Raw genomic sequence first — 13,989 nt, 5'->3', positions numbered from 1 at the left:
GCTCCGTGGAGAACAGACTGTGAGGGGCGAGGGTGCAGGCAGGGGCAGAGGCCTCCAGGGAGAGGCGTTACTGCCATGGGTCAGGGCACAGCAGGGATGAACATGCCACTGTAAGCAGGGGGTAAACACCATCACAGAAGGAGAAAAATGTCTCTAGGTTAAGCAGGGAGAAAACACCATAGGGAAGGAGAAAAATGTCTCTAGGTTCCTTGGGAGAGGCCAACGATATAGAAATCAAAGCATTTAAGCAAAAGAAACTGTAACAACTGTTTCTGTTCTTTTCATAAAGCTAGATTGTGGATTTCTATGTTCCAAGGTAGTTACACGGGGGTTTTTTTGTGGTTTTTTTTTGCTTTGTTTTGTTTTTGAGATGGGATCTCACTCTGTCACCCAGGCTGGAGTGCAGTGGGCAATAATGGCTCACTGCAGCCCTGACCACCTGGGTTCAAGCAATCCTCCCACCACAGCCTTCTGAGTAGCTGGGACTACAGTCACACACCACCATGGCTGGCTAATTTTTTTTTTTTTTTTTTGGAGATTGAGTCTCACTCTGTCACCCAGGCTGGAGTACAATGGCACAATCTGGGCTCACTGCAACCTCCATCTTCTGAGTTCAAGCAATTCTCCTGTCTCAGCCACCCAAGTAGCTTGGATTACAGGTGCTCGCCACCACACACCCAGCTAATTTTTGTATTTTATTAGAGACAGGGTTTCACCATGTTGGCCAGGCTGGTCTCGAACTCCTGACCTCAGGTGATCTGCAGGCCTTGACCTCCCAAAGTGCTGGGATTACAGGGCGTGAGCCACAGTGCCTGGCCTTTTAAAAAAAATTTTTTTTGTAGAGATCACCTGAGGTCAGGAGTTCGAGACCAGCCTGGCCAACATGGTGAAACCCTGTCGCTACTAATAATACAAAAAATTAGCTGGGTGTGGTGGTGGGCACCTGTAAAACCAGCTACTTGGGAGGCTGAGGCAGGAGAATCACTTGAACCTGGGAGCTGGATGTTGCAGTGAGCCAAGATCACGCCACTGCACTCCAGCCCGGGAGACAGTGCGAGACTCTGTCTCAAAAAAAAAAAAAAAAAAATAGGGAGATGGGGGTCTCCCTATGTTGCCCAGGCTGGTTTCAAACTCCTGGGGTCAAGTGATCCTCCCACCTTGGCCTCCCAAAGTGCTGAAATGACAGGCATGAGCCACCAAGCCCAGCCGAAAAATATGTTTAAAGCAACTCCCAGATAAGCCCATTTTATTAAAGATTTTCAAGTAATTGCACATGAGAGTGACATATCATATACACACATTGTGCTATTTTTTTTTTTTTTTTTTGAGATGGAGTCTTGCTCTGTTGCCCAGGCTGGAGTGCAGTGGCGCGATCTTGGCTCACTGCAAGCTCCGCCTCCCGGGTTCACGCCATTCTCCTGCCTCAGCCTCCTGAGTAGCTGGGACTACAGGCGCCTGCCACCACGCCTGGCTAATTCTTTGCATTTTTAGTAGAGATGGGGTTTCACTGTGTTAGCCAGGAGGGTCTCGATCTCCTGACGCCTGCCTCAGCCTCCCAAAGTGCTGGGATTACAGGCGTGAGCCACCGTGCCCGGCCCCACACTGTGCTATTAAATTCAGACGCTGGCTGTGAAGGTACACTGGGAACATTTGTCCCCCTGCACAAAGCAGCTGACCTCAGGGCTAAGAAATAAATGGCTTGGAGGAAATAGCTCTAACACTACAAATCATTTTATAAATTCTCGTTCACACTCTCTCTCCCTTCAACCAGTCTTCATACTTCAGTAGCTGCTACAGGACATATGTAATTAGGTGGAGAGAAACTGGGTTTGGAGATGAGAACCACACTATACAATGCACACCGTAAAGCCTGGAACTACTCCCCTGAGCTCATATCAGTCCGCCCAATGTTCTGTCCTTTCCAGAAAGGTGGGAAGGTGGGATTTGGGCTTTATACAATTGGGATATGCCAGTTGAGGGCCTAGCGGTAAACTTCCCAGAAAAAGGAAAAGACGGAAAACAGATTGAGGCCAGAGGGAGGAGGCCCACATGAGAAGAGGGGCTAGAGAAGGTATCCTCAGCCAGACGTGGTAGCTCACACCTGTAATCCCAACACTTTGGGAAGCTGAGGCAGGTGGATCACTTGAGCCCAGGAGTTCAAGACCAGCCTGAGCAACATAGGGAGATCTCATCTCTCTCTCTTTTTTTTTGAGACGGAGTCTCGCTCTGTTGCCCAGGCTGGAGTGCGGTGGTGCAATCTCAGCTCACTGCAACCTCCGCCTCCCAGGTTCAAGTGATTCTCCTGCACCAGCATCCCAAGTAGCTGGGACTACAGGCACGTGCCACCAGGCCCACCTAATTCTTTTTGTATTTTTAGTAGAGACGGGATTTCACCATGTTGGTCAGGCTGGTCTCGAACTCCTGACCTCAGGTGATCCACCCTCCTCGGCCTCCCTAAGTGGTGGGATTACAGGTGTGAGCCACCGCGCCTGGCCAGAGATCTCATCTCTAAAAAATAAGAATAAAAATAAAAAAATTAAAACCTAGCTGGGCATGGTGGTGTGTGCCTGTGGTCCCAGCTGCTTGGGAGGCTGAGGTAGGAGGATCACTTGGGCCTGGAAGGTTGAGGCTGCAGTGACCCAATATCGTGCCATTGCGCTCCAGCCTGGACAACAGAGCGAAACCCTGTGTCAAAAAAAAAAAAAAAAAAAAAATGAGAGAGAGAGAGAAGGTATCCTCAAGCACAGCCAAGTCACAGTGTCCCGGGGGCCAGAGAAATTGACTGGAGGCTGACAGCAAACAGAGATAAGCTCTGGCTGGCTGTGATAAGGGAAAGGAAAGGGCAATTCACCAAGAAACACGGGTAACTAATGGACCTGGACAAGCCTCTGCAGCTGGCAGGTGTGAAGAGTGACAGAATGGGAGGCGGGGGACTACAGATTTATAACAAACCAGAAGTTAGAAGCAGTATCACTCCTTTTATGTTTTCCAAGGTTTGAATAAGAAAGAAGAGAGCTGTTACTAAAAACAAAACTGTTACTAAAAAGAGCAAACCCCCACATAAACTCAGAAAACAAGAAATGACTTCCACGGCTTCAGTGAGCGTGAGCTGAGCGGCCAGTCGGCTGACAAAAGTGCTATGAATCAAACAACGCACAGTGAAGACTAAGAGGAGACACTTACTACGAATCTACTTTGCACTTTCTCCAGAATTCTTTTCTCATTTAGAGCCATAGCTTCACCTTTCCTCTTCTTTATTCTTTTTTTTTGTAGCTTTTTACAGGCATACATTTTTCCTGTGGCTCGCACTTGACAGGCGCAAACCTAGTTTAAACAGCAAAATAAAGGAGGTTTATGTCCACCTGACATTTCTTAGGCCACACAAAGGAAGCTCTTTGCTTGATGAGACCCTCACTGGCAGAGACCAGCAGCAGTGCATGAGGAGCCGAGACCGTTTCAAAGGTGAGCTTCGTCAGTGTGAGTCGGCTCCTCCCTCAGTGACCCACTGCACTCTATCAACTCTAAGACAGTGTACAAATGGAACTAGTTGGCATAGGTGATCACGGTGTTTAATTTTTAAATGTCCCCATATGTCTATTTTACTTTTGTAAAAGTGCAGAAGTTTTAAAAAGTAAAACTGAAAAGATTCTTTTTCAGCTGGGCATGGTGGCTCATGCCTATAATCCCAGCACTTTGGGAGGCCAAGGCAGGCAGATCACCTGAGGTCAGGAGTTCGAAACCAACCTGGCCAACATGGCGACACCCCGTCTCTACTAAAAATAAAAAAATAAAAAGATTAACTAGGCATGGTGGCGGGTGCCTGTAGTCCCAGCTACTCCAGAGGCTGAGGCAGGAGAATCACTTAAACCCGGGAGGCAGAGGTTGTAGTAAGCTGAGATCACGCCACTGCACTCCAGCCTGGGCGACAGAGTGAGACTCCGTCTCAAGATTCTCCTGCCTCAGGCTCCCGAGTAGCTGGGATTACAGGTGCCCGCCACCATGCCTGGCTAATTTTTCTTGTATTTTTAGTAGAGACGGGATTTCACCATGTTGGCCAGGCTGGTCTTGAACTCCTGACCTCAGGTGATCCGCCCACTTTGGCCTCCCAAAGTGCTAGAATTAACAGGTGTGAGCCACCGTACCTGGCCTAAAAAGATTCTTGATTTTTTAATTTAAAATGTCAAGAGTATAAGGAAATATATTTCATAGAATTCACAATTTTCATATCTTTATTCTATTACTTCTTAAAGTAGTATTTATGTATTATTTTAACTTTATGTCATGAAAAATTTCCAACATACAAAAGTGGAAAAAATAGTATCACGAGCCTCAGGTTCTGGTCCCCCTGCCTCTGTGTCATCAACATTAGGCTGCTGTTTCTTCCAACTCCCATCCACTGCACACCCCACAGGGGACTGCTTTAAAAGCAAACATAAGACATGATTTAATTTTATCTATCAATAAAATAATTTTGGTGGTAAAAGAAATACAAAGTTAATTGTGGAAAATATTGGAAGTAATAAGGACAGTGATAAAAACTCACCCATAATTCCAAGATAATGACTGTTAATATTTTGCTCTATTTGATTTTGGGCCCACCTTCTTACATGGGTATGCAAGAATACATACCCTGTTCCCACCACCCCAGCCTTTCATGGCAAAACTGGTCTCGTATTGTAAAATAGGTAATATTTCCTAACCTCCTTTTAAAAAATCTTATTGTGTGACTATTTTCCCATCATGAAATGTTTTCCTAAAATGCGACTATCCCAATATGTATTTAATCATTTTCTTACCATTAAGACTTGGCATAAAAATCTCTTCATATCTCTTTATCGTTAATTTAAAACAAATTATTCTAAGTGGAATGGGCAAATCAGAGAAAGGGAATGGAAAGCAGACAACAGTGCCAGGCACTGTGCTGACAGCTGGGTGTGAACACTCGCTGGCTCACAGCAGCCTGGTGGGCAGGGCCGATTATTTCCCTGCTAGAGATGAGATCACGATGGCGGGCCCAAGATCACGCTGCTGGAAGTGATACGACAGGACCCTGACCTCAGGTCTGTCCACGTCTGAAGTACGTGCTCTTTCCACTACAGTCTGTGGCCTAAAACCATGACAGCAGAGATGTCTACTCAATTCCTTTACCATTGCGCTCACTCAGGACCCTACAAATTCATTTCGGAGGACTTCAAGCATAAGCGAAAGAATTACTGTTGACAAAATAAAACCAACTAGGTTTGCTCTCTCGAGCCCTCTGGAGGAAGTGCTAGCACTTGGAAAAAGCAAATGCATGATTAGAATCTGGATTAAAGGGCACCGAGGCTGTCCCCGCATGAGGGCGAGCGGGGCTCCTTCTGACAGGCATTCAGAGTAGGGGTGGGCTGACTGCCAGAGGCTGACTGCGTCTGGGCCTTGACTGAGAGTACAACAGCTCCAGAGCAAGTCTGTGGGACACTGCCATGCTTTATTCGTGCAGCCAATCATTTGTTTGGGAACCCAAGTAAATCTGTTAAAAAGTAATCTATACAATCATAATTATACTGAGTCTTTCTTATCTTCTTTTTTAATGTATTTATTTATATTAAATATTTAAATAGAGACGGGGTCTTGCCATGTTGCCTAGGCTGATCTGGAACTTCTGGGCTCAAGCGATCTGCCCACCTTGGCCTCCCAAAGTGCTAGGATTACAGGCGTGAGCCACCACGCCCAGCACCAGGTCTTTCACAATAGCTAAAATTTGCTAACATGTCCCTATTATATCCTATTAAGACTGACATGTTTTAAAAACTTACATGTGGCTATAATTAGACTTTCATTCCTTTGTAAACACATGACCCATGTTCCAGAAATTTTTCCTCTGTTCTTTCACAAAATCTGAGTCATTACATTTGCAGATCATTAAAGGCAGATTAGCAAGAGTCCAAGTAAGAAAATGACTTTCCTGTTCTAGGACATATTCAAACAGAGGGTGGATTTCTTACAGAAATATCTATCATGGAGGGATTAGAGCAAGCATTTGATTGGATTAGGCAAAATATTCTTCATGGTCTCTGGAACTGTACCAGAGGGGCAGTACTGTTACTTCTCCTGAAGTAACAACTATGTTGGCCAATTTCTTGTCATGTCAAGCTGCAGGTGCATAACAGATATAGGTGCAGTGTGCTGCCTCCTAGGTCAGCTTTCTAATTAACTTCAAGGCAATGCTAGTGGCTTTTGCTTTGAATTGTAATATGGGAGCAGTAATATCTGAGTCACACCCGGGCAGTGTAACCTGCTCCTGAGTTAAACATACAGTATTAGTTTGCCAATGGCTTGCCTGGCTCTTAGGGACTTAAAAGTTCTTGAACTCCATATGATCACTCCAGGTAACTAATAAGGTAATTAATATCTCTTTAAATCCCCAGACCAGAACTGCTGCTGTTCTCCATCCACCAACTACAGTGGTCTCCATCTAGGAGACCCATCATATTTAAACAACACCCCGGGCCAGGCACGGGGGCTCACGCCTGTAATCCCAGCACTTTGGGAGGCTGAGGAGGGCGGATCACCCGAGGTCGGGAGTTCAAGACCACCCTGACCAACATGGAGAAACCCCCTCTCTACTAAAAATACAAAAATTAGCTAGGTGTGGTGGCGCATGCCTGTAATACCAGCTACTCGGGAGGCTGAGGCAGGAGAATCGCTTGAACTCAGGAGGCGGAGGTTGTGGTGAGCTGAGATCACGCCATTGCACTCCAGTCTAGGCAACAAGAGCGAAACTCCATCTCAAAACAAAACAAAACAAAGCAAAAAAAACACCCCCCGTGAGTCTGTGAGTCATTTCCTTAGGATTTTCCCAAATTGACACATTTCCAAACACCTTTTGATGTAGGTATGAGGTACATAGGTGTCCAAACAGAGTAGGGTTACGTAAGTATATTTACTAATTCACTCTGTACTATGTGAATTTGGGACCAGTCTTAAATGTATGGAAATATAATCATGGAAATTCCACAATGCAGAAACAGAATCGTCTTTCCATCTGGGCAAAGTGACTGAGCTGGGGCATCAAGCATGGAAACCAGCTTCTTCAGAACTATGAGGTAAAAGGCAAAGTCACCAAGAGAAGGGATTCTTAAGAACCTTTTGCTCACAATTCCATGTGGATTCTCACAGTTGGCAAAGATTATTCCCAAAACGCCCACTAAGGCAACAGTGTACTGGGAGAGCTGATGCATTACCTGAAGCCATGTTCTCAGGACCTTGCTGCCCGCCCAGCTAGCAGTACTGCTCTGAACTGGCTCCCATTACTCACCTCTCCAAATCCGCCTTTTCCTAGAACTCTGTAATGTCTAAATGTGTTCTTTGTTACGGGTTGCCTAATCAATGAGAAAAACAAGTTTCAGGTCTCACATTGCATTGTTCTTTTAAAAAAGAAAAGTTTACTCAGCGCTTGTCTTCGCCTCATTTGTTGAACCATTCTGCTCAAAGGGGATGCCCGGGACAAAGGGTGTCTGTGCTCAGGGACTGTGGCTCCCTCTAGCAGGATAGCTCTTGACTTGCTCTAAGAGCAATTAATTCATCTTTTTTTTTTTGAGACGGAGTCTCACTCTGTCGCCAGGGCTGGAGTGCAGTGGCATGATCTAGGCTCACTGCAACCTCCGCCTCCTGGATTGAGGCAATTTTCCTGCCTCAGCCTCCCGAGTAGTTGGGATTACAGGCGCCTGCCACTACACCCAGCTAATTTTTTGTATTTTTAGTAGAGACGGGTTTTCACCATGTTTGCCAGGCTGGTCTCGAACTCCTGACCTCATGATTCACCCGCCTCAGCCTCCCAAAGTGCTGGGATTATAGGCATGAGCCACCACCCGGCCAATTAATCTTAATTAATATTTAAGACACTGAAGCAAAAGGCAGAACAGTCTAATTATCCTCACTAACTAAAGATAGGTCTGAAACCAGCCAACACTAGGAAATATGTATGTTCATAACTCCTGGTATACTCTTGGGTAGATCCCTCTCAACCTGTCAGAAAGCAGGTGAAGAAGATGACATATATACGTTGTGCCATCCTTTGAAAAAAGAACCTCAAAGATGTTTATACCCAGCGCCTCAAAAACAGTATGTATAAGCAAGAACTGGAAATTTAATCAATCAATAATAATAGTACTAATAATAACACTAGTAGCAGCTAACACTTTTTTTTTTTTTTTGAGACAGAGTCTTGCTGTGTTGCCCAGGCTGGAGTGCAGTGGAGCCACCTCAGCTCACTGCAACCTCCACCTCCTGGGTTCAGGCGATTTCTCCTGCCTCAGCCTCCCAAGTAGCTGGGAGTACAGGTGCATGCCACCGCGCCTGGCTAAGTTTTGTAGTTCTAGTAGAGATGGGTTTCACCATTTTGGCCAGGCTGGTCTCGAACTGCTGACCTCAGGTGATCCACCCGCCTCGGCCTCCCAAAGTGCTGGATTACCGGCATGAGCCACTGCGCCCGGCCCACAGCTAACACTTTTTAAGCACTTATTTTGTGCACCAAACACTGTGCTATAAGCGTTGTACACACATTTCCCAGGTGATCCTAGCAATGGTCCAAGGAGGCAGATTCTATAATTACCTGTAATTTATAGAACAAGGACCTGCCACTCATACAAGCTAAGCCACTTACCTGAGGCCACATAAACAGTAAGAGGCTGAGCAGGGTTTAACTGCCAGGTCCCACCCACTGCATCCTATTCTAGCACTAAAAATCTAAGCTAAGTTTTATTTTCTAGCCACTGAACCAACAGGGATACCTGCCATTTTAAAAAGAGAGAACAGGGTCTATTAAATTAGAAGAAATGGTATAACACTAATACCTATGAAAATTTCTGTATAAAAATATCATACACAACTCAAAATTTCTAATTGTATTTTGACAGATGGAAAAGTCTACGTCAATCAGTATGCATTGTGAGAAGTTAACACTTGTTTTATTGAGGTCTCTTTTCTTTTTTTCTGTTGTATTAGAGATGGGGTCTTGCTACATTGCCCAGGTTGGAGTGCAGTGGCTATTCACAGGCTTGATCATCCCGTACTATAGCCTTGAAGTCTTGGGCTTAAGCAATCCTTCAGCCTCAGCCTCCTGAGTAGCTGGGACTACAGGCGTGTGCCACCTCAATTGGCTTTTATCAAGTTTAAAATCAGTACATACCTTTCCAGCCATTTCCATTGTAAAAACTGAGAAAAATATGAGCTTTCTTGGTATTCTTCAAATGGTTCCCCTCTTAAGTAGTTATGGGCAACTCTAGAAAAAAGATTTTTAAAAATTATATACATTTGTTGTATTAAGAAATAAAAACAAGTGTGTCTTAGTGCATTAATAGCCACTGAATATGGGAAAGCCAATCATTACACACAATTCAATATTTTGAATTTGCAATTACAGAAGTCCACGTTAGGTTCTAATGCTATAAGTGAAAACAGAAGTGAAATAGAATGAATGAAAAAAGCAGTGAAATAGAAGGATGCATTCCCTTCTTGGGAGTGAGGGTGTCAGCTGTTCTGTTATCAAGCAGCATGCTTCCCATGTGCAAGACACAGTGGAAGGGTCCTCTGGAGGACAGCACAGAGGTCAAAGCCATGGGCCACTGCAAGTCCTGCTTCAGCCACTCACTGGCTGAGGGACCTGAGCCAACTTACCCAACCTCTATAGCCTCAGTTTCTCCTTCTATAAAACAGAGATAATAATCATGCCTATTTCATACAGTTACTGTGAGCGGGTAAGTGCATTAATACTTCCAAGTATTTATTATTGTTTTGTTATTTGTTGTTGTTGTTTAGAGACAGGGCCTCACTCTGTTGCCCAGGCTGGAGTGCAATGGCACAATCATGGCTCAATGCAGCCTTGAACTCCTGGCCTCAAGCAATCCTCCCATCTCAGCCTCCCAAAGCACTGGGACTACAGGTGTAAGCCACCAAGCCTAGCCTTATTATTGTTGTGTTATTACTATTACATGTCACTTAGTGCACATGTACAAGAAAGAGTTTAGGGTGTGTACACGCCCAGGAGAGGGATGTGAAGGACAAAAGCGTGGACTGAAAGATTGGCCCTTCCTGGCTTCTGTGGCATCCCAGATGAAGACAGGAAGAAATCTGATTCTTATCACAATATCCCAGGACCAGTATCAGAGAGCAAAGACCAAGCCTGTCCTGTCTGCCATACCAGAGAAGCAATCAAATGGAGCCATGGAGCCAACATCTCTTTTCTTTTTTTTTGGTCTGGCTCTGTCACCCAGGCTGGAGGGTAGTGGTGAGGTCACAGTCACTGCAGCCTTGACCTCCCAGGCTCAATTGATCCTCCCACCTCAGCCTTCTGAATAGCTGGGACTACAGGCATGTACCACTATGCCTGGCTAATTTTTGTATTACAGACAGGGTTTCGCCATGTTGTCCAGGCTGGTCTCGAACTCCTGAGGTCACGCAATCCTTCTGCCTTGGCCTCCCAAAGTGCTAGGATTATAGGCATGAGCCATGGCACCCAGCCAGAGACATCTTTTTGGAAAGCAGTTCAAATCACAAACACTAGAATACCATTGATGTGAATATCCAACAAGAATAAGTAAAAGATGACTTGAAATTGAAAATCTTTTTTTTTTTTTTTTGAGGCGGAGTTTTGCTCTTGTTGTCCAGGCTGGAGTGCAATGGCGTGATCTTGGCTCACCACAACCTCCGCCTCCTGGGTTCAAGCGATTCTCCTGCCTCAGCCTTCCTGAGTAGCTGGGATTACAGGCATATGCCACCACGCCTGGCTAATTTTGTATGTTTAGTAGAGACAGGGTTTCTCCATGTTGGTCAGGTTGGTCTCGAACTCCTGACCTCAGGTGATCCACCCATATCGGCCTCCCAAAGTGTTGGGATTACAGGCGTGAGCCACCATGCCTGGCCTGAAAATCTTTACTCTACATTTACTCTAATCCATTTACTCTAATCCATTTTCAGAGGAGGGGGCTGAGGGACAGAGGGAAGGGTTCTAGTCCGGTGCCATACACCTGGTTAGGAGAAAGATGGGATGCATGCCATTTATCTGTGGGGTGTGGAACTGGCTGCTGAATTCTCACTAAAGGAATAAGCATCTAAACCACCCAGCTCCTCAGTGTGCAGAGAAGCCACACCTCAAGAGAAAGCCAGATAGAGAGAGAAAGCCTTGTTTTTTATTTTTATTTATTTATTTATTTATTTATGAGACAGAGTCTCGCTGTGTTGCCCAGGCTGGAGTACAGTGGAGTACAGGGGAGGCTCATTGCAGCCTCCACCTCCCAGGTTCAAGTGATTCTCATGCCTCAGCCTCCTGAGTAGCTGGGATTACAGGCGCACACCCCCAGGCCTGGCTAATTTTTGCATTTTTTGGAGAGATGGGGTTTCTCTATGTGGGCCAGGCTGGTCTTGAACTCCTGGCCCCAAGCGATCTGCCCACCTCGGCCTCCCAAAGTGCTGGGATTACCGGCGTGAGCCACCGCGCCCGGCCTGTGTGTTATTTTAGAGGCAGCCGCATCATTAAAGCATCAGGGTCCAGCCCCAGCCCCACCATGCTCGGACTGCACTGGCTCAGGTGCGCCACTCCCTGCCACATGTGAGCTGCAACGGCCTCGCCGGCTCATCTCCTGGACCCCATCTTCCCTCTCTTCAACCTCTAAGTTGCACCCAGAGCGATCTTTTTAAACACAATGCATATGTCATCTGCTTGCTCTCAGAGCAAAGAACAAACTTGCTCATGGCTCCCTGGGCCTCCGTTTCCTCCGCTGTGACATGAGTGACTGTCTGCACGCATACACAAAGCACTGCAGATTTTGGGCCTGATCACCTCAGAAACTGTTCTTTCATCCCGCATATGTAAAGAAACTGAATTTAGCCAAAGTGCTTTGCCTCGGAATTCTCCTTGGAAATGTCCTGAGAAAAGATGTTTTTGGTGAGTACCTAGGTCTGAAAAAAATCTTTTTGTCCTAGACAGAAGCAGAGCAGAGAGGGCCTGGAGTCACCACAGGGATGCTAGGATACTGGTGCTAAACGATGGGACCCCTTCAGTGTGCCTCGTGTGTACGTGGAATTATTACTCTCCATTCACCTCTTTCTAGAGGAAGTAATCATTTTAATGTGTAAAGTACAGTTGGCCCTTGAACAATGCGGGCTGAGCCGCCAGGAGCCACTTACGTATGCATTTTCTTCCACCTCTGCCACCCCTGAGACAGCAGGACCAACCCCTCCTCTTCCTCCTTCTCCTCATATTTTCTTCCGCCTCTGCCACCCCTGAGACAGCAAGACCAGCTCCTCCTCTTCCTCCTTCTCCTCATATTTTCTTCCACCTCTGCCACCCCTGAGACAGCAGGACAAGCCCCTCCTCTTCCTCCTTCTCCTCATATTTTCTTCCACCTCTGCCACCCCTGAGACAGCAGGACAAGCCCCTCCTCTTCCTCCTTCTCCTCATATTTTCTTCCGCCTCTGCCACCCCTGAGACAGCAGGACCAACCCCTCCTCTTCCTCCTTCTCCTCAGCCTCCTCAACGTGCAGATGACGAGGATGAAGACCTTTATGATGATCCATTTCCACTTTATGAACAGGAATTATATTTTCTCTTCCTTATGATTTTCTTAGTAACACTTTATTTTTTCTAGCATACTTTAGTGTAAGAGTATAGCATATAATACATATACAAAATATGTGTTCATCTGCTGTTTATGTTATCAGTAAGGCTTCTGGTCAACAGTAGGCTAATGGTAGTTGAGCTTTTGGGGGAGTCAAAAGTTACACACAGATTTTCAACTGTGCAGAAGGTCGGGTGGCGTCAGCGTCCCTAATGCCCATGTTGTTCAACGGTCAACTACACTCTAGGAACTTGTCTTATGCAGAGAAACCTCCTGAAAGCTGTCTGTTTTGGGGTTAGTCATAGATAACATATGCAGGGCTCAGCATGAACCACTTACCTAGTACATTCCTCAAAGACTTTTTTGGAAGGGTTGTCCTCCTTCAGTCCCAATCTACATTCTGTCACAACATCTGGAGGTATTTCTGGTAAAGGGGCTGCCAACTTAATACAGTACAAACCAAATACATAACCATTAGTGATTTCATAACTTACTAGTGAACAGAACCTAATGCTTATTGTAAAAACATGAAACACAAAGTGTATAAAATGAAAGTCAAAGTGCCACCTGCACCCTGCACCCCGTCCCACTCTCCAGAGTTCTGCTGTTGTCTGCCTTTTCAGATCTTCTCCGATGCATATCAAAACACACACAGGGCCAGACGCAACGGCACACGCCTGTAATCCCAGCACTTTGGGAGGCCGAGGTGGGTGGATCACCTGAAGTCAGGAGTTTGAGACCAGCCAACGTGGTGAAACTCCGTCTCTACTAAAAATACAAAACTATTAGCCAGGCGTGGTAGGTAGCTACTTGGGAGGCTGAGGCAGGAGAATCACTTGAACCTGGGAGGCGGAGGTTGCAGTGAGCTGAGATCACGCCACTGCACTCCAGCCTGGGCAACAAGAGTGAAACTCCGTCTCCAAACCAAACCAAACCAAACAAAAAAACACACACACAGAACGGAAAGCAGGGTCTCAAACAGGTATCTGCACACCCATGTTCATTGCAGCATAATTCACCATAGCAAAAAACAACCCAGGTGTCTGTGGATGAATGGATAAATAAAATGCAGTATATATACACAGTGGAATATTATTCAGCCTTTTAAAAAAAAGGAAATTCTGAAATACGCTACAACTTGGATAAACCTTTTGGACATTATGTTAAATGAAATAAGCCAGTCACGGCCGGCATGGTGGCTCACCCCTGTAATCCCAGCACTTTGGGAGGCTGAGGTGGGCAGATCACGAGGTCAAGAGATCGAGACCATCCTGGCCAACATGGTGAAACCCCATCTCTACTAAAGATACAAAAAAAAAAAATTAGCTGGGCATAATGGCACGTGCCTGTAGTCCCAGCTACTCAGGAGACTGAGGTAGGAGTATCACTTGAA

The 13,989-nt window shown here is 45.9% G+C and overlaps 1 protein-coding gene across 19 annotated transcripts in view; it reads right to left on the bottom strand.

Annotated features, from left to right (window-relative positions):
* GRK4 (G protein-coupled receptor kinase 4) overlaps positions 1-13,989 on the bottom strand; it is a 74,998-nt gene that overhangs the window by 23,670 nt on the left and 37,339 nt on the right. For 8 of the 19 annotated variants that reach the window (XM_054682702.2, XM_054682705.2, XM_054682706.2 and 5 more), the window contains 5 exons: positions 12,936-13,039; positions 9,170-9,262; positions 7,298-7,361; positions 4,302-4,418; positions 3,184-3,324 (listed from right to left, as the gene is read on the bottom strand). In XM_054682702.2, coding sequence (XP_054538677.1) covers positions 3,184-3,324; positions 4,302-4,418; positions 7,298-7,361; positions 9,170-9,262; positions 12,936-13,039 — 519 coding nt within the window. The remainder of the gene's footprint in view (positions 1-3,183; positions 3,325-4,301; positions 4,419-7,297; positions 7,362-9,169; positions 9,263-12,935; positions 13,040-13,989) is intronic. The other 11 variants (XM_063808603.1, XM_063808602.1, XM_001152424.8 and 8 more) reach the window with 3 other exon arrangements.

Source organism: Pan troglodytes, chromosome 3, assembly GCF_028858775.2.
Source record: "Pan troglodytes isolate AG18354 chromosome 3, NHGRI_mPanTro3-v2.0_pri, whole genome shotgun sequence".
Classification (NCBI taxonomy): Eukaryota; Metazoa; Chordata; class Mammalia; order Primates; family Hominidae; genus Pan; species Pan troglodytes.
This window is presented reverse-complemented; position numbering and strand designations above follow the sequence as displayed.